General features: G+C 50.4%; 1 protein-coding gene across 18 annotated transcripts in view; it reads right to left on the reverse strand.

The window, feature by feature from the left end:
* The window catches only part of dlg1b (discs large MAGUK scaffold protein 1b), a 64370-nt gene that overhangs the window by 12788 nt on the left and 32021 nt on the right, over positions 1–19561 (reverse strand). For 7 of the 18 annotated variants that reach the window (XM_056595833.1, XM_056595832.1, XM_056595835.1 and 4 more), the window contains exons 5-13: positions 17904–18092; positions 8149–8241; positions 5911–5964; positions 5014–5064; positions 3540–3664; positions 2543–2712; positions 1657–1793; positions 1139–1283; positions 232–358 (exon numbers count right to left, since the gene is read on the reverse strand). In XM_056595833.1, coding sequence (XP_056451808.1) covers positions 232–358; positions 1139–1283; positions 1657–1793; positions 2543–2712; positions 3540–3664; positions 5014–5064; positions 5911–5964; positions 8149–8241; positions 17904–18092 — 1091 coding nt within the window. The remainder of the gene's footprint in view (positions 1–231; positions 359–1138; positions 1284–1656; positions 1794–2542; positions 2713–3539; positions 3665–5013; positions 5065–5910; positions 5965–8148; positions 8242–17903; positions 18093–19561) is intronic. The other 11 variants (XM_056595847.1, XM_056595850.1, XM_056595845.1 and 8 more) reach the window with 4 other exon arrangements.

Below are 19561 nucleotides of genomic sequence, written 5' to 3' on the forward strand. Positions count from 1 at the left end.
GTCCACTGGTACAGCTATCTAACCTCCTTCTATCGATCATCCATCCATCCAGCCATCATTCCATCTATTACCCCTTCATTATCCATCCATCATTCATCCATCATCCTTGTATCCATCTATCCTCTCTTCATCTACCATCCCTCCATCAACCATCCGTCAGTCTTCCATCCATCATCCCTCCATCTCTGTCTCTCTCTGCAGTCCCTGACTGACGGATGACATTGGGCTCACCTGGTTACATCATCGTCTCCCAGCATGCTCTTGGGTGTGGGGGAGTAGCGTCCCGAGGGGGCTGGAGGCGGGGGCTGACCCAGGAGGGCGGGGGGGCTGATATGGTTCTCCATGTGTGTGGAGTAGGCTGGGGGGGGGGGGGGGAAGAGAGAGAGAGAGAGAGGGAGAGGGAGAGGGAGAGAGAACGAACAGACATATGGAGGAGAGGAGAGGGAGGGCGACCAGAGACAGAAGAAGAAAGAGAGCGATGAGGATAGTCAGAAGGAAAGAGAGAGAGAGGAAAAGGGATAGAACGTCAGAAAGGGGCACAGAGAGCAAGAGAGAGGGACATGCAGATAGAAAGAGAGGAGAGAGAGATTGATCAGAGGGAGCAGGTCAATCATTGTACAGAACATCATCAAAGTGCCTCCATAGTTATTGGTGAGATCCTGAGTGCTCTTGGAGTGGTGTCCGGTATCCTGACCGGGCCCGTGGCCCTCCAACCCGTGGTTCAGACTGTAATACCAGTCTGCTTGTCTTCCCTCTGAGCCCTGTGATTGGGTTGAAACACCGCAGGGAGCGCTAAGTCCAGTCCCCGGTGGACGCCCTGATTACTGGGAGGTCGTTGGAAAACCAGCCAACCGGAGTTGGGATCTAAATCTCCTGACCTCCTGAATGACCCATATAAACGACTTTCAATACCAGCGCTAATTAACAGCAACATGCTTGCCTTCATTTATGTTAACGTTGCTACTAATCATTTTGGATATATAGATATCATTTTGGTATTTTTCTCAAAGTGTCGGGTATCTCTTTCATTTGGTCTGTACTATCTGCCTGGCCACCCACCAAGGTCTCCATTACTGGAAAAACAGTGGCTGCTCTAAAGGCTGTTTCCACATGCCTGAGGAAGCCGAGGTCCACTTACAGTTGGTGATGTCGGGCGGGGCGAAGGTCTCGTTCATGAACACGCTGTGGGGCTTGGCCACCTTCAGGTAGACCACGTCCGGGGTGTTCTTCAGGGCTGTGACCGCGTGCTCGTGGGTCACCTCCTCCAGGAAGGCACCGTTCACCTGGGGACAAGAGCGGAGGGATTCAATACATGTCTCTTAAAATCTTAGTGTAAGAGGACATACAGAATTATACTGTACACATTATACATTTCGCATATTCCATTTTATAGATGGATGCATAACCAGTTAAGAGGAAGTACATTCCTTTCCCTACAGACAGGAAGTATACACCATTTTCTTAAAGACCTTACTAACAGGAAGTACATACTCAACCATCCCTTACAGACAGGAAGAACCACATCAACGTTCCAATATAGACAGGAAGTACACCATCTCCCTTCCTTTCCAGACAGGAAATGCATGCTCAGCCTTCCCCTCACAGACAGGAAGTACACCATCCCCCTTCCCTTCCAGACAGGAAGAAGAGACTCACCGCTAGGAGTTTGTCTCCGATCTGCAGACGGCCGTCTTTATGCGCGGCCCCGCCCTCGATGATCTTGGTGACGTAGATGCTGTTGTCCCCCGGGATGTGCTGGTTCCCCACTCCCCCTGCTATACTGAACCCCAGACCTGGGAGAAACCAAGTCCCAAGAGGGGGGTGTGGAACACATTAGCTCAGACACGGCAGGCTCCATCTCCACAGGACCCAAACAAACAGTAGCTGTTTGAACCTCGAGAAGATATTAATAACATCATTAACAATTTAACATCAGTATAAAGTGCGGAGAAAAAAGGCTCTGAAGCATATTTTATCATGTTTCCTTGGAAACCGGGGCTTTGTTCTTTCGTCTGGTTGTCTTAGGTGAATATTCAGAAGGCCCACCGGGATTTTGTTCTAGCGTCTTGGCAGAGGCAGAGATCGCTCACTGTACGCTGATTAGAAGTTTCTAGACGCTGCTCTCTGTGCCAACTCGGGCCAATCAGCTGTAAGATGACATCACGGCTCGCTTCATCAACTGCATAAGAAGAGCACTGGAGACTAAATTTCCTTAAACCACTTCATATAATAGGGTGATCTCAGGGCATATACTGGGGAGGTATACTAACAATCAGTACATAACCAGTGTGTATGCACTGGGCGTTAGCATACATCCGAGGATGTATACTACATCCGAGGATGTCGTTCACAAGCAGGATCACATCGTTGACCCTGAGACAACACGCACACAATCCCGTTGGCACCGAGACACGACGCATGCGGCCGCGTACACATCGAGGATGTATAATACCTAGTTTCAGCGTATATTCTAGGTAGTTTAAGGGAATAAACTAGGTGGTTTCACGGTCCATAACCAGGTAAAGCAGGGCGGCGGGGGTACCTTTGGGGCCCTTCACCAGCTTCAGCTCCATCAGTTTGTCCGACTGGGGCTTCCTGCGGCGGACGTAGAGCGGGACCAGCGAGCCGGCCTCCTTCAGCGCCTCCACCGCGCGGCTGTGTGTCACGTCGCACACGTTCACGTCGTTCACGCGCAGGATCACATCGTTGACCCTGAGACAACACACACACACACACACACACGATCCCGTTAGCACTGAGACACGACGCGCGCGGGCGCTTACCCATCATGCCCTGCACTTGAATCTAAGGTACTTGTGCTTGGGCACTTGGCACTCCAGCTAGGATTGCATTCATCTCTGGATTATTGACATGCTATCGTTCCAAGCTAATTCCAGGACGCACACATAAAATAGGTATTCCATTAGCATGAGGGGGAAATCCATTAGGTTTCATTACCTTACAGCACACACACACTGGTTTATCTCAGGTTGCTGATAGTTGTTTTTGTGTGGTTTTACGTGTGTGGGTGGTTGTATGTGTGTGTGTTTGTGTGTGTGTGTGTGTGTGACTGTGTGTGACTGTGTGTGGGGGGTCTACGGGAGCACCTGTCCAGGTGAACAGCCTTGTGCTGACCAGGAACACACTGTCTGTCAGTACCTGGATCAGGTGTAGCGAACTGACTGCTCATTAATAACCCAGAGAGATATCAGCTCCATAGCAACGCCCCGGCAACACACTCACCTGATGACCAACAACACTCCAAATAGAAAAAAAGGGTATATAGCAGAAAATACTTTAAAAAATAGTAAAAAACAGGCATTACTCTTAACTGTCAGCAGAACATTCATTTCAACAGGCCATCATTTGTACAGATGGTGACCCACTTTAATTCCAATGATTTCTACCAGGTGCTTGAACAAACCAGCTTAGAGAAGACACTTTCACAAATATGTGCACGCGTGCGCGTGTGCGTGTGTGTGTGTTGGGTTGTGAGAGAGTGAGAGAGTGAGAGAGTGAGAGAGTGACTGAGTGCTCACCTGAGCCGCCCGTCCTGGGCCGCCGCTCCTCCAGGGATCACCTTGGTGATGAAGATGCTGGGGTCCTCCCCTATGTGGGGATTATCCGTCCCTCCAGCAATGCTGAAGCCCAGCCCAGAGTTACCCTGCAGACAGCACCGTCCCACAGGGTTAGACTGGCCCTCAGAACCACTGAGAAACCTTCAGAACCACTCTGTCCCTCAGACACACGTAAAACAACACGGCCCCTCAGAACCACACAGAACCGTGAAAAACCACATAGAACTCTGCAAAACCACACGGTCCCCCAGAACCCCCCCACACACACACACACACACACCCACACCTAGCCATCAGACAGAGCTGTTTTGTTGTATGCACTGTCTTGATAAAAAACAACACCAAATTAGGTCAAAATGGAATAAAAATAATCATAACCTCACTTCTAGCATAATCTGAAGAATAAACACCTCAGGCGGATTATAAAACAAATACAAAAATGGCTCTGGTGTATATTAAGTGTGCGTGTTTGAGCCCCGTGCGTGTGCGTGTGTGTGTGCGTGCATATGGCTGTGCATGACAGCAGAACATGGTTTAGTGCGGAGGATAAAACAGCAGGTCCTAGTGCAGTCTCACGGCGCGCTGAAGGGCTCAGTAAATCATCATGCATCCTGCACACATCTCATCCCCGCGCTCAAACTACTGATCAAAGCCCTGAATCTTCTTTAACAACATGTTGAGAGATGGTGTTCTTCCAGGAGCGGGGGTCCAGGTTACCCAACACAACGGTGCAGTATAGCAGTAAAGGAGCAGAGGTCTATTCTGAACACGCCTGCAGTGATAGCTCTCCCTCTGTGGTGCGTGTTTTCAACGGGAACTGATAGCCAAAGCCTTATTCTGGGCTTTAACCCCACTCTATACCATCCGTACATAGCCCTCGGATGGCCTACGATTGGTCCAAATATCTGGGTTGGTCAGATTGTTGGTAGATGGGGATCAGGGTAACCCCAGTCCGGTCCCACTTAAACCTAATGGCTAGCCACGGGACGTGAACTGCCCGAGCAGGCGTGAACCAAAGACGACGACGAGACTGCCCTCGTGTACTGGTCATATGGCGACCTGGCGTACGTCGCACACCTCAGACATTTCAAAGCTGCCAAGGCAGAGTGCACACACTGCGCCTCCACGCAGTCGCCACACCCTGACGGCGACTATAAATCCCGCTTTAGCTTTCAAGCTGTACTCCTGTGTGCTGCAGTGTGGGCGGCTCACATCGGCTGGTTAACATTGAGGGTACTGACCCCCGGTATGACCCTGGGGGGGGGGGGGGTCCTGTTTATCATAGACCCTTGTTCTTACAGTAGCAGCACAGCAAAGGAGCGTCTGGTAACACTGGCTACGGTAGAGTGTGACCAGGAGTTTGCCGTTGATCAGGACCTCAGATGCAACGCCATACAGAGCAGTGATTCTTTTTGTCGTTTTTTGCAGTACTCACTCTTTCCAACGTTATCTCCTCGTATTCATAATCCGCTTCTGTTCCGTTCACCTGGAAGACAAGACAACAAACCCTGTCCAAACCTGTCCAGCATGAACACCAAAATACATGACACACACGCGCACGCGCACACGCACACACACACACACACACACACACACACACACACACACACACACGTAATCCTCTCTGGTCCGACCCCAGGAGACTTTCAGAGCATGAACCAGTAGGGCCGACTACATGCTGTCAGAACTGAATGTCCCGCTGGGAGGGCTCCAGAGACCTGGTGCCGTAGCGGCGCCGGGCCCAGTGGACTGGGGACCAGCTGGGCTTCATGTTCCTAGGGACCGGGGGCACGACCAGGCCAACAGCTGGTGGCTTGGAGGTCTGCCCTGCGTGTGTGTTTGTATTTTTGTGTTGTATATATGCTAATGTGTTTGTGTTGTATGTTCGCATGTGTGTGTGTGTGTGTGTGTGTGTGTGCGTGTGTGTGTGTGTGTGTGTGTGTGTGTGTGTGTGTGTGTGTGTGTGTGTGTGTGTGTGTGTGTCTTTTTGTGTGTGTGTCCAGACTGCAGCAGAGTGTGTCGTCCCCACACTGAGAGTGACCAGATTAATGGCGGTCCCCCCACCCCTCCCCAAGACCCCTGGGAAATATAATCAGCCAGGGAGGAGAGGGGGGTGCATCTGTCTTCTCCAGGGGACTGGGGGCTGTCCACACACAGATTTACAGAGGAAGGGTCTGCACACACACACGCTCGCACTGATATGGCGAATGCACACACACATAAAGAGATGATTAATATCTAGGGGTGTGTGTGTGTGTGTGCGCGTGCGTGCGTCTGTGTGTTTGAATGAGATATGTATCTGTGTCGGAGGTGTGTATATGTATGTACTCACGTATGGAGGCGTGTCCAGGCTGTCCGTGTTCACCACGACGGGGGGAGGGTTAGCCTACACACACACACACACACACACACACACACACACACACACACACACACACACACACACACACACACACACACACACACACACACACACACACACACACACACACACACACACACACACAGTTACAAAACATCTCCTACTGCATCCCATCACTATCGTCTTCATCAACATCCTCATCCTCAGGATGTCCTGGCTGTAGGATGCGGCTGCGGAACTTACGGTCGTCATGGAGAACAGAGGATGGAGGACCGGGAAGAACGGAAGCAGGAGCTTAACTGGAGACCCCGAGATGGGAATGGCCCATCGCACCGAGAAGCTCTCTCTCTGTGTCTCTACCCTCCCTCTCTCACTTTATGTATCTCTCTCTCTCTGTCTGTGTGTCTCTCTACCCTCCCTCTCTCTCAATATATGTTTCTCTCTCTCTTCTCCCTCTATATCTCTCTACCCTCCCTTTCTCTCACTTTATGTATCTCTCTCTCTCTCTGTCTGTGTGTCTCTCTACCCTCCCTCTCTCTCAATATATGTTTCTCTCTCTCTTCTCCCTCTATATCTCTCTACCCTCCCTTTCTCTCACTTTATGTATTTCTCGATCTCTCTCTCTGTCCGTGTCCCTCTCCCACTAAATATAAAAATAAAATCAAAACAACGTAAACAACTCATATCCAATAACACAACAGCAAATCATGTTGTAGTGGGTGGAAATATTCTGCTTTTCATAGGCTAATGTTCGGCTATCGGCTTATCATGTTTAAAGATAGTACGTTTTCATAATCTATCGGCTTCACCTTCATCACATTCATATATTTCTATATATTGTTTCTGTGTTAAACTTAAATGGGCCTCTATTTTACCCCCAGGCGTGATTAAAACAGCCAATATCAGCCTAAGTGCATAAGTGGGAGTGTCCACCTAGATGTATGATGCATGGATCAGACTTCCCAGTAGACTGCACCAACTGGTAGATAGATCTATCCATCTAGCAAGTGCTGGTCAATTAGGAGTTTTTAATAGGACTAGATGAACCCAGAGGCCGGGACCTGGAACACGTCTTCTGACCACACCCTTCAGCACAGCAGTAAGCACTGCACTGTAGTGATGTACTGGTGGCGTGTTGTAATGTTATATTGTGCCATTCGACCCAGTCGGACCAGTGGAGGAGATGGATGGAGGGATGGGATTAGTCTCTCTCACTCTCTCTCTCTCTCTCTTCTTTCTTTCTCTCTCATACTCTCTCTTGGTCTCTCTCTAAAACAATAGCAGCATGATGATATGGACGTTTAAGGACAGGGAGAGGAGCAGATACGTTGGGAGAGGAGAGAAGAAGGTGAGGAGAGCAGAGGAGACAAGGTGAGGAGGGCCGGGAGGAGAGCAGAGTTCAGGCATAGAAGGGTGTAGGGGAGAGGAGAGACAGAGGAGCAGGGGAGGAGAAGAGGAGAGAGGGGCAGAGACCAGTAAAACACGAGCAATGGAAGAAAACAGTCAAAGAGAGTCTTAGAAAGGAATGAGCAATGGAGGTGCAGAGGGAATAATGAAGAAGAGAGGGAAGAGAAGATAGTGGTCCAGGATATGATAAGAGAGAAGGGGAAAATAGAGGAGCGAAAGACATGGAAAAGAGGGGAGAAAGAAGAGAAGGAAGGGAGAGGAGGGGATAGAGAAGAGAGGAAGCAGGAGAAGAAAGAGGAGACGAGAAGGGAGAGAGAAGAGAGGAGCACCGGAGGGGAGAAAAGAGTAGATGTGACAATAGAGGATGAGAGGAGTGGAGAGAGGAGCAGGAGGCGGAGAGAGAGAGGAGGAGAGAGGAGGAGGAGAGAGGAGCAGGAGGCGGAGAGAGAGGAGGAGAGAGGAGGAGGAGAGAGGAGCAGGAGGCGAAGAGAGAGGAGGAGGAGAGAGGAGGAGGAGAGAGGAGCAGGAGGCGGAGAGAGAGAGGAGGAGAGAGGAGGAGGAGAGAGGAGCAGGAGGCGGAGAGAGAGAGGAGGAGAGAGGAGGAGGAGAGAGGAGCAGGAGGCGGAGAGAGAGAGGAGGAGAGAGGAGCAGGAGGCGAAGAGAGAGGAGGAGAGAGGAGGAGGAGAGAGGAGCAGGAGGCGAAGAGAGAGGAGGAGGAGAGAGGAGGAGCGGTGAGACAGGAGGGCAGGCGGTGAGGACGTCGTGCAGACGAGCGGTGGTGCCGATGAGGAGGAGGTGAACCTGAGGTGGCTGATGGGTGCTGCTCTCTGCCGGGACGGGCGACACGGGGACCACAGGGATTATGGGGGATGGGGGCAGGGCTCCCTCTGCCTGCTGAACAACCGCAGGGCCACCGGGTCAGAGGTCACACACATGGCAACACACAGCAACAGTCACAGTGGATGAGCGAGTGCAGGAGAGTGCGTGTGCGTGTGTGTGTGTGTCTACTTGCACGAGTGTGTGTGAGCATGTTAGTGTGTGTACATTCAGGTTCTGGTTTCTACTCCATCTGCTGTGGCCGTTCCACCCCTCCCAGGAGAGAGAGCGAGACTGACAGCCTGTGATCGACCAGCACTGCCTCAGATGATTGACAGCTTGTATGAACCAATATGAACAGTCCCTTATTAAATCCCTCCCCTTAGTCACTAGACGAGATTAGGTTTTTTGGTCTTTAATAAACGTCTGCCTTGTGTGTTAATGCCATTGGGACTGAGGGTGGTCTGTGTGGTGGGGTAATTTGGCAGATGCCCTTTTTGTTTTTATCTGTTGAAAGGTCTTTCTCTCTCCCGCTCTCTCCCTCTCTTTCCCTCTAAGTGATGACATCACAGCCCGTCAGCTCCGACCTCCAGAAGGTCAAAGGGGTTTTTAAACGTTGTGTTCTCAACGTCATGGCGATATCAGGCCATACCCATGTGCGATGTCACACATCTGCAGCAACAATCCTGTCATGTCCATCAATGGACTACATCAAGTAATTTGTAACACTAGCATGATGTTTAGCACTAGCATGATGTTCAGCACTAGCATCGTGTTCAGAACCAGCATCGTGTTCAGAACCAGCATCGTGTTCAGCACTAGCATTGTCTTCAGAACTAGCATCGTGTTAAGCTCTAGAATCGTGTTCAGAACTAACATGGTGTTTAGCACACGCCACATGTTCAGCACTAGCATCGTGTTCAGAACTAGCATCTCTTTCAGAACGTTCATGGTATTCAGCACTAACATGGTTTTTAGCACTAGCATCCTGTTGAGCGCTAGTATCCTGTTTAGCACTAGCAAAGTATTCAGCACTAACGTGGTGTTAGGCACTAGCATAGATTTCTTACATTCTTAATGTGTTGAGTTCCCCATTTAAAACATTTGAGTAATTAATTCATAAAGTTAATTAATTCATAAAGTTGAATTAAATTCTCTTGGAAGTCAGACCCTTGCTGCTTGTAGGCAGTGAACTTGACAAGCAAAACGACCGACACAAAGACAAACATCCATAGTCCATCCCAACGATCAATACATTGTTAACAGCAGCGGTCAAACTGGGACCTTTCCCACTCCGACCTATGTTACACAAGCAGAGGAGGTGGAGGAGAACCCCCCACCACCCCATCCACCAAGCCCCACCCACACCAACACAATCAACAGCCCCTCCACCATCTCCATCTCCACAAAGCTCGACATCCACACCCAACAAGCTTCATCTCCACCACCTCCATCAACGTCTCCATTGATCTTACCTCCAACCATCCATAGAAAACCAAACTCTGCTAAAATGAGGCCAGCCTGATCGACGGTATTGATCCAGCAGGCCTAGTTCTGGACACTGCTCACAAAGCTTTAATTATGCATGCAACGACTACAATACAGCACCACCCCAACCACTCAAACAGACAATCGCATTGGAATCGTCCACTGAGTTGCCAAGATTTTTGGAGTTGACAATATCGCATTTGGCTAAATATTAAATACATTTGCTAAACTGATATTATATTTATGGGAGAAATGTTTCTCTGACGAGGCACGCTTGTGTACAACATGCGCATGGATGTATAGCGTACTCATGTATACCATGCTAACATAGTTACACACGTCTGATTCATATTGACTCCATGATGAGAACTGCGACTGTTGACCACCAACCACCTTTCAGACCACGCCACCCACACCACATGTGACCCCAGGCAAAGGACACCCCATATCAGTTTCCTTCTGGAACATTTCCTCACCAGTCAGTAGCGCTCAACGGTACAGCTCCCGTTCCTCAATCAGACACTAATGGCGCTTAATGGACGCCATCTATGACCACCGTACCTTACAGCACATACACTTCTCAGCATGGGCCGCCCCTCCATACTCCGTGCCAGTTGAGCCAAACGAGCTCCAATCACGCGACAAACACCTCAACCATCGCCGAGAAATACAAACGTGTTGTGGAACACTCGATCGATCGCCTGCACCCCAAACTCCCGACCAAATACCCCCTCCGCCCGACCGGATACCTCCAGGTGGGGGGGCTCCAAGGGGGGTACGGGTACCTTGTTCAGGTTAAAGGGCACCCAGGGGATGATGGGTCTGCTGACCCCCTGCGAGGGGCGGTTGCCCTTGGCCGTGCTCTTCGTCGGGCTCCTCTTCACGCTGTCCCGCAGGGTGAGGAAGCGGCTGCGGGCGCGGCAGGACGCCGGCAGCGTGCACGCCGTGAAGCTGGACAGCGAGGCCTGGACCGGGGGCTGCAGGGTCTGGGTCTGGCTCTTGGTCGGACTCTGGTTCTGGGAGTTCTGGCGGGTCACCGGTTGGTGATGTTGTGTTGGCTGCTGCTGTTGTTGTTGCTTCTGTTGTTGTTGCTGCTGCTGCTGCTGCTGTTGTTGTTGTTGTTGTTGTTGCTGCTGCTGCTGCTGCTGCTGCTGTTGTTGTTGTTGTTGTTGCTGCTTCTGTTGCTGCTGTTGCTGCTGCTGTTGCTGCTGCTGCTGCTGCTGCTGATGCTGTTGCTGTTGTTGGTGAAGTTGGATGGCATGCTGCCGCTGGAGCGGGTGGAGGTGGGCAAGGGACTCCTGCAGGTCGATGTTGACCTGGGCTTGGCCGTTGGGTTTGACCGGCGCTTGCTGGCTCCCACCGTTGGCCGTCTTGAGGCCAAAGTCCGGCCTTGGGTGGTACGCCGTCATACTCTCTCCGGTGGAGTCCCAGAAGAACGAGGAAGATGAAGATGAGGCTGAGAAGGTACAGAGGACTCCGGTGGAGGGAGGAGAGACGAGAACACTCCGTCCTGCAGAATAGTTTCCCCTCTCGGACGCCAGACGGAAACAAGAGCCAAAGTGTCTCCCTGCACTCCAGCCTCGATGCCTCCCGCTGACCATGTAGAATGGATCCTCTCTCTCTCTCCCCTCCCTCTCTCTTTTGTTGCTCTGTCTCTCTCTGACCCCCCCCCCCCATTATCTCCTCTCCCTCTCGTGCCAATTAACAGGAGCGTCAGCTCAGGGGGGTGGGGGGGGGCTCGTCACACAGCATGAATAATCAATACAACACACACACACACACACACACACACACACACACACACACACACACACACACACACACACACACACACACACACACACACACACACACACACACACACACAATACTGTGTCAGATTGCGACAGTCATAAAGTCACAACGCAAAGAGGACTCGCTCTTTTGCGAGACGGTTGGTGAACTAGTTTGTGGTCAATTAGTCTCACAGACCAGACGTTAGATTGTATCTAGAGGCAGACAGGGGAAGAGCTCAGATCTGGCTTCACTTTCTTTCTGAATCGCGTTTCTTTCGACCGATAGTTTGTCTGGAGGCGGGGCTCTGTCAACTGGTTAATGGAGCTAGCTGGAGTACTGTTAACTGTTAACTGTTTGCAGTAGCAAACAGTAAAAAAGCTTCTGATAGGGTCATCATGTCGACACGGGCCCACTGTAGAAGAGCACTTCTTACAGTCACCTTCTGATAGCTTCATCCACTCTCCCCAATGCGTTTTCCTCAATAGAAAGGCAACGTGCAGCTTTGGTTTCTTTAGCCTCTTTGCCGTCTTTCCCCTCTAGCTCTGCCGTAACATAGTAGGACCGCTGGGGCCGAGATAGCACCTTCCTAAGTGACCATTTAGGAAGTGGGTCACTGGTAGTTTGTCTTTGTTGGCAAACTGCTGATCACAACACTAACCCGGGTCGCTTGCAGCAACCCGGATTTGATTCAACCCTGCAGCTCTATGCTACAGATGGTTCTCTGCTTCAACACACCCAACACACTCTCTTCAGCGTCCCATCCATGAAGGTACCAAGAAAATAAAAAACGGTAGCGGAGATTTGTTGTGGAGTCCACTCTGTATTCTTTAAGGGAGCCAACATCGTACACTCGCATGCCCACCAAGCATATTTCATCCGTAAGTCCGACTTTAACTGCTTCTGGTCTACAGGGCAGACGTCGTAAGACCACGGTGACAAACGATTCCACACGGAGTGATACCTCAGCTCGCCCTACGCCCCACTAATTAACGTCCAAGTGATTCATGCAAGGGCAAATGTGGCCCATAACAACCTACATAGTGATGTTTCCATGACAACTAGCACCATTTGGTTTGGACTGTGGAGGTGTGATAAGAGGATGGAAGGTCTAGTGTGGTGGCGGCGGGGCATGGCACCAAAGGGGAGGGGCTTAGACAGGAAGCTGCTGACTCTGGGCAATGTCGATCAAGTCTGAATGAGAACAGGAATGGTCCACAGAATATATCAGGACACAGACAAACAGGAAAACCTATTTATTGGTACTATTTTGGGGTTGCTTTTTATATTCTAGTATTGCTTATAAAGTAAAGAAAGCACCTTGGTAAAAATGGATCTATAATAAATACAGTATATATATTATCAATTGTAATGGCCTCATCTCCATTCTGTAATTTGAATATCAAGGTACACAATTTTAGCCCTAGATCTACTCTAAAGGCAACTCCAACAACCAGCAGTCTAGGAATTGCCTATTCACCAAGTGTTAGGGTTAAAAGTCAATGAGATGCATGAGAAAACAACAGTCAACTACTTATAGAACAGTACATATTGTAGTTGTATTCTTGTTCGGTAGATTCCACACTACGACCCTCCGTTCTTAAGAAACCGTTCTAACGGAATGAGAAATTCATCCTGTGGTTTAATTTTGGATAAGAAGCAGACTAAATGAGAGAATATGAGATGGATTAGGGATCAATGTCTGAACTCTGCCTCTGTGCTTCCACAGCACCACCTACAGGACAGCTTTAGAATGATACACACCTACATGCAGTGGCCTCAGCAATAAGAAAACCCAAAGGAAAATGTATACAAATTAAATGCAAGAATAAATGTATATAGAATTCAATTCCTTTTAAATTATATATGCAAGGAAATCTGATTGTAAACATGAGCTGTAAAACCTAGGTTTAACTATAACTGGTCATACATGGGACCAGTTTGAGACCATACACACTATATATATTCTTCCTCTGTGAAGTTTGAATCAAACCGAGACCATGGTGCGCCAACATGCATTGTGTTTCATCCACTGTCTTTATCGTCTTTAAACTGTTGTTTTAATTTACCCCAGCAGTACAGCCCTCCAGTCAGCCGTGTTGACGTTGAATGGGTTTATATGAACACGTGAGGCTTTAGGTCTGTTCTAGAAACGTGGAATTCAATTGGAGACACTGTAGCTACTGCTTTTATATATAGATTGAGAGAAAGAGACAGAGTATTTTCTGTCTCTGCCACGTCCGTGGAGGACGTAAATACGGAGGGTAGCGCTGCGTGTCAGGAGCCAGGGGTTGCTAGGCAACGGCAGGGCAGGCTTCTGCTACTGCAGGGGTTGGTCACATCTGCCCTGAACACCGTGTCGTGCACACAGGTATCTTCCCTCACACCCCCCCCTCCCCCCCCCCCCTCCCAGAACTCCTGAACCACAGCTGTCAAGACCCTCTACAGGCTGGTCCTGGTACAAACATGCACCCACTCACCCCACCAGCACCTGGTCCATCCCATAATACTGTAGACCAAACCCCCACACCAGTCATGACGCTACTCTATACGTCATCTCCACTGTAGTCATAGCTTCTACAGTGATGTATCGCATCACAAAAACGAGACCTCTAGGACACAGAGTGATGTGTGACATCACATGTGCAGACCACCACACAAGCACGGAATGCAGAACATCACAACTGCAGAGCCCTAGGATGTGTGACATTGCAAACATACCACCATTACAATCATTGAGATGTGTGACCAATTAGGATGTGTGACCCGACAAACAGTCTACAATAACACAAAGAGAGATCTGTGACATCACAAGCCCAGTCTAGGATGCAATCAACAAAAGTACAGATCAGCTGCAACCACAACACCACAAACATAACACCACCACATACACACAACATGACGAAACCAAATAAACACTAAATGACAACACCACATAAACACAAACCTGAGTTAGGAAAACATAACACCACATACACAATACATGACAACACCAAATACACACACAACATGACAGAACACCATATAAACACTAAATGCCACAACACACACACACACACACAATATAACACCACATAAACACACTGTGACAACATCATATACCCAAAACAACATTAATACAACGCCAAATAAACACAACAACAACAACATAACACCCCGTAAACACAGTATGACATAACATCAAATCAACAGCGCCTCCTTCTCAGGTCTACCAGAACCTTCTACCCATCCCACAAAAGAACCAAGACACACACACACACACACGTCCACTGAACCGCACAGCAGGGTGCCCACGACTCTCCCGGCCAGAACCCCTCACGTGCGCGCCTCTCGTGCACGCGGCACGAAGCAAGGCGCGCTCGTGTCTCCTTCACACACATGCGTGACGCAGACGTGTGCCCGGGACACGACCGGCTCAACTTCCACAGATTCCTCCACATGCGAGTGCCGCCTGTGAGCGGTGGTCCTGCAGCTCCACACACACACAGCGTTGTCATGCACACTCATCATGGCTCAGCTATTCCCATTCCCGTTCCCTGGGTCTATCCCCCCCCACCCCCCCCACCCCCTGCTGGCGGAGGGTGCAGCAGACCTACCAGAAGCCGCCGGTGCAGGGTCTTTGTACGTCGCAGTGTGCCCATAATGCGACGGCCCATCTTTTTAGCGTACCACACGGAGCTGAGCATGCTGCTTGTTGCTGCTGCTGCAGAGACGCCAGCTAGCTCCCCTCTCGTAGCACAAACACCAGCAGCACGGGGGGGATCGATCTCTCTCTCTCTCTCTCTCTCTCTCTCTCTCTCTCTCTCTCTCTCTCTCTCTCTCTCTCTCTCTCTCTCTCTCTCTCTCTCTCTCTCTCTCTCTCTCTCTCTCTCTCTCTCTCTCTCTCTCTCTCTCTCTCTCTCTCTCTCTCTCTCTGAAAGGAGCGAGAGACAGAGACTGGAGACGAGTCAGAGAGAAGGCGACTGATGGAGAAGCTAGAGAGAGCAGACTGAACGCAACAGAGAGAGATGGAGGGCAACAGCGAGACAGAGAAGATGGAGAGAGCAACAGTGAGAGAGCTGGAGAGAGCAACAGTGAGAGAGCTGGAGAGAGCAACAGTGAGAGAGATGGAGAGAGCAACAGTGAGAGAGATGGAGAGAGCAATAGTGAGAGAGATGGAGAGAGAGAGAGAGAGAGAGGATGGAGAGAGAGAGAGAGAGAGGATGGAGAGCGCAACAGAGAGAGACAAACAGACAGAGAGGCAGCCTTATACTAGACGTGATGCGAGTGACACTGCAGTGGAACCAGAGTGAAACTGGAGTCACAACAGGTAAGGGACAGAGTGAAACTAGAGTGAGAGCGCCCCCTGCAGTTTGTCTACGACACACACACGCAGACACAGGCACGCTCTCTCCTCCTCCCGTTTCCAGACAAGTCATGCAGCTGTTAACATGAGGCAGCAAGAGAACAGCCATGAAAAGAGCTGACCTCATGCTGCTCGGTGCGTGTGTCTCTCTATTCTATTCTTAACAGCATCTTAACCCCCCCCCCCCCTCCAAAGTCTCTATGGAACCGCTCTCGTCCAATCACAAGGCAGCCCCTGTGTTTTAGTGACGAGTCACTTCCCGGTCTCGGGACACTTCCTCCTACTGGAATCCAGGAGTCACTAAATATATTCTGGGACAGGAGAATGAGGTGGGTGATTGAGAGAGTGAGAGAGAGAGGGAGAGAGTGAGAGAGACAGACGGACGGAGAGGTAGAAAGATTGGAGGAAGAGATCAACAGTGAGAGAATGGGGGCGGGAGGAAGGAAAAGACTGCCTAGATCCTTATGGTGTGATCCAGATGCCTCGGACACCAGCCTTCCAAGTTGCACGTGTGACGTCATTTCCGGTCTCGGAGCACTTACAGCGTTCCCGTTTGTGTAATGAAATTGGAAACAGAATCCCGAGAGATAAAAACAAAAAAGGGGCCGTGCCGCAAGAAAGCTGGGAGATTTCCCGACTTCCGACTCGGAAGGCTGGCGTCCGAGGCATCTAGATCACAGCATTAGGTCATTTTCTAGAGGTGCTGGCCCTCCCCTTTTTCAAAAACGGCACACCACTGCCTATCACCCCCTGGACAATGTACGAACAATATGCTCAAAGCGCCATGGAAGCACATTTGCATTTCAGCAGTTTAAAGTCGCTAAAAAACAATAACGTTATTGATGAAAGTTACCGATATCTATACAACCGTAACGGCAGTGTGAGCGTACATTATTCTCCAATAACATCCCCATTGGAGGGGTGTTATTAACACATAATACAATGCTGACATAGCCAACATGTCAGGGGATTACAGAGACCATCATTGATGAAGAAAGTACATTACACTGCTGCGATGGTTTCAATAAGACACTGCTTCTGCCAAAGACTTCTGGTTTAACAATGACAAAACTAGGCCAGACCAAGTGAACGCCAAGACACAGAAAAACCCATATGACCTGAATCTCAAAACAAGAACCAGATGCAACGGTACTGGTTTGGCCGGGCACCCACCTCCAGGAAAACCAGTGTGAGGCAACAGAACTACGGGTAATCACTCAACAGGTGTTTAGCCGTACAACTACAGGGAAACAGGTGTGTGGGGAGGACGGAGGAGTGGGGAAGAGGAGGAGTGGTAAGCGGGGAAGAGGAGCAGGAGGGAAGAGGAGTGGGGAAGAGCAGCAGGCGGAGGAGGAGGAGTGGGGAAGAGGAGGAGTGGGGAAGAGGAGGAGTGGGGAAGAGTAGGAGGAGGAGGAGGAGTGGGGAAGAGCAGCAGGCGGAGGAGGAGGAGTGGGGAAGAGGAGGAGTGGGGAAGAGGAGGAGTGGTAAGCGGGGAAGAGGAGAAGGAGGGAAGAGGAGTGGGGAAGAGCAGCAGGAGGAGGAGGAGGAGTGGGGAAGAGCAGCAGGAGGAGGAGGAGGAGTGGGGAAGAGTAGGAGGAGGAGGAGGAGGAGGAGGAGGAGGAGGAGGAGGAGGAGGAGTGGGGAAGAGCAGGAGGAGGAGGAGTGGGGAAGAGCAGGAGGAGGAGGAGGAGGAGTGGGGAAGAGTAGGAGGAGGAGGAGGAGTGGGGAAGAGCAGGAGGAGGAGTGGGGAAGAGTAGGAGGAGGAGGAGGAGTGGGGAAGAGCAGGAGGAGGAGTGGGGAAGAGTAGGAGGAGGAGGAGGAGTGGGGAAGAGCAGGAGGAGGAGGAGGAGGAGGAGGAGGAGGAGGAGGAGGAGGAGGAGGAGGAGGAGGAGGAGGAGGAGGAGGAGGAGGAGTGGGGAAGAGCAGGAGGAGGAGGAGGAGGAGTGGGGAAGAGTAGGAGGAGGAGGAGGAGGAGGAGGAGGAGGAGGAGGAGGAGTAGGAGGAGGAGGAGGAGTGGGTAAGAGCAGGAGGAGGAAGAGGAGGAGTGGGGAAGAGCAGGAGGAGGAGGAGTGGGGAAGAGGAGAAGGAGGGAAGAGGAGTGGGGAAGGGCAGGAGGAGGAGGAGGAGGATTTACCTGGATCAGCAGCTGGCTCGGGTAGGGGTTGGAGGAGCAGAAGGGGAGCGGGCTCTCCGGGGGATAGGGGTTGGAGGAGGTGGAGGGGAGGGGGCTCCCCAGGGGTCGGGGGGAGGGGGGAAGGGAGGCAAGATCCTGCTGCCCACCCAGCAGGGAGGAGCCCTCAAAGATGCTCTCCAGGGAGGCTACCTGCGACAGGGGGGCGGGGCCTCACACAGGTGAGTCTCACACAGCAAAGGTTAACCAGGGACAGCCTCATTCAATCGGTGGACGGGACAGACAGAGAGAGAGACAGTGGGAACAAGGGAAGGACAGACAGAGATACAGAGAGGGATGGATGATTCAAACTGAGGTTACACAAGAGAAGAAGTGGAGATACTGTTGAGGAGGGGGCAGTAGCACCAGCCAGGAAGTGACTCACAACAGAGAAGGAACACAGAAACACGCTAGCCTAGGTAGGCTAGCGCACACACAAACAGGCTAGATAGCCAGCTAGAAGCTAGTTAGCCTCTAGCTAGAAGCTAGGTCCCCTAGAGACAGTCGCTTGTTAGCCTGTAGAAAAACAGCTAGTAAGCCTAGTTGGCAGTGATGCCCAGGGTTCAGGGAACTGGAGAGCACACAAACACATTGTCCTCTAGGGCCCACCTCCCCAATGGACCGGGGACCCATCGGGATGATCTGGTAGACAGACTGGCTCTGGCCCCTGGGAGGGTTACCTGGTAATTACACTGGCACTATACGTTTGTGTGGTTGGGGGGGGTCTGCTCTAGAGGCAGCACCACCTGGGTGCGTTGTTGGTCTCTAAAAATGCTAATATCCTTAAAAAGTCTAATGTCGAAGTTCCAATTTTAATCCAAGGGATATTAGATTTTTAGAAGATCAACCCAATAACTAAATTAGCATTCAACTCTGACTAGTTTCAGGCAATTGTAGTATCATTACATTTAATTTGATGGCCTCCAGGACAAAACTGATTACACAACATGCATATTAGAAGATCCAGCCAGCCAGCCCTGACATTATGCTAACAAACCAATGACACACACACACACACACACACACACACACACACACACACACACACACACACACACACACACACACACACACACACACACACACACACACACACACACACACACACACACACACACACACACAAACACGGGTAGCTATGGAACTTCAGATAACCCATGTAGCTTTAAAGCTACAGACAAACTGGTGTACAGGTAATGGAAATACAGGTAAACAGGTAGGCACAGGTAGACAGCTGTACGGACATGAAACTACAGGCAAGCAAGTTGTGGAACTACAGGGATGTGGATATGAAACTACAGTTAGGCAAGTTATAGAACTACGGGTGTGTTGATATTAAACTACAGGTATGCAAGTTTTGACAGTATAGATGTGTGGATTTTAAACTACAGTTGTGCACAGCTGCACAGGTATGTAGGTGGTATGGAACCACGGTGATGGAGACCGACTGAGCCGAGACCTGCCCAAACAGCATTATTACAACCAACCGCTGACCAACCAGGTCTCGCCAGTCTCCCAATACTTTAGAGTATGTATAAACTTTGGATTCTAAATAAACAGTTCCTTATGTATACGCATAATCAGTCGTAAATGATACCTTGACTACAACTTTAGAAAGATGA

Source organism: Gadus chalcogrammus, chromosome 8, assembly GCF_026213295.1.
Source record: "Gadus chalcogrammus isolate NIFS_2021 chromosome 8, NIFS_Gcha_1.0, whole genome shotgun sequence".
Taxonomy (NCBI): domain Eukaryota; kingdom Metazoa; phylum Chordata; class Actinopteri; order Gadiformes; family Gadidae; genus Gadus; species Gadus chalcogrammus.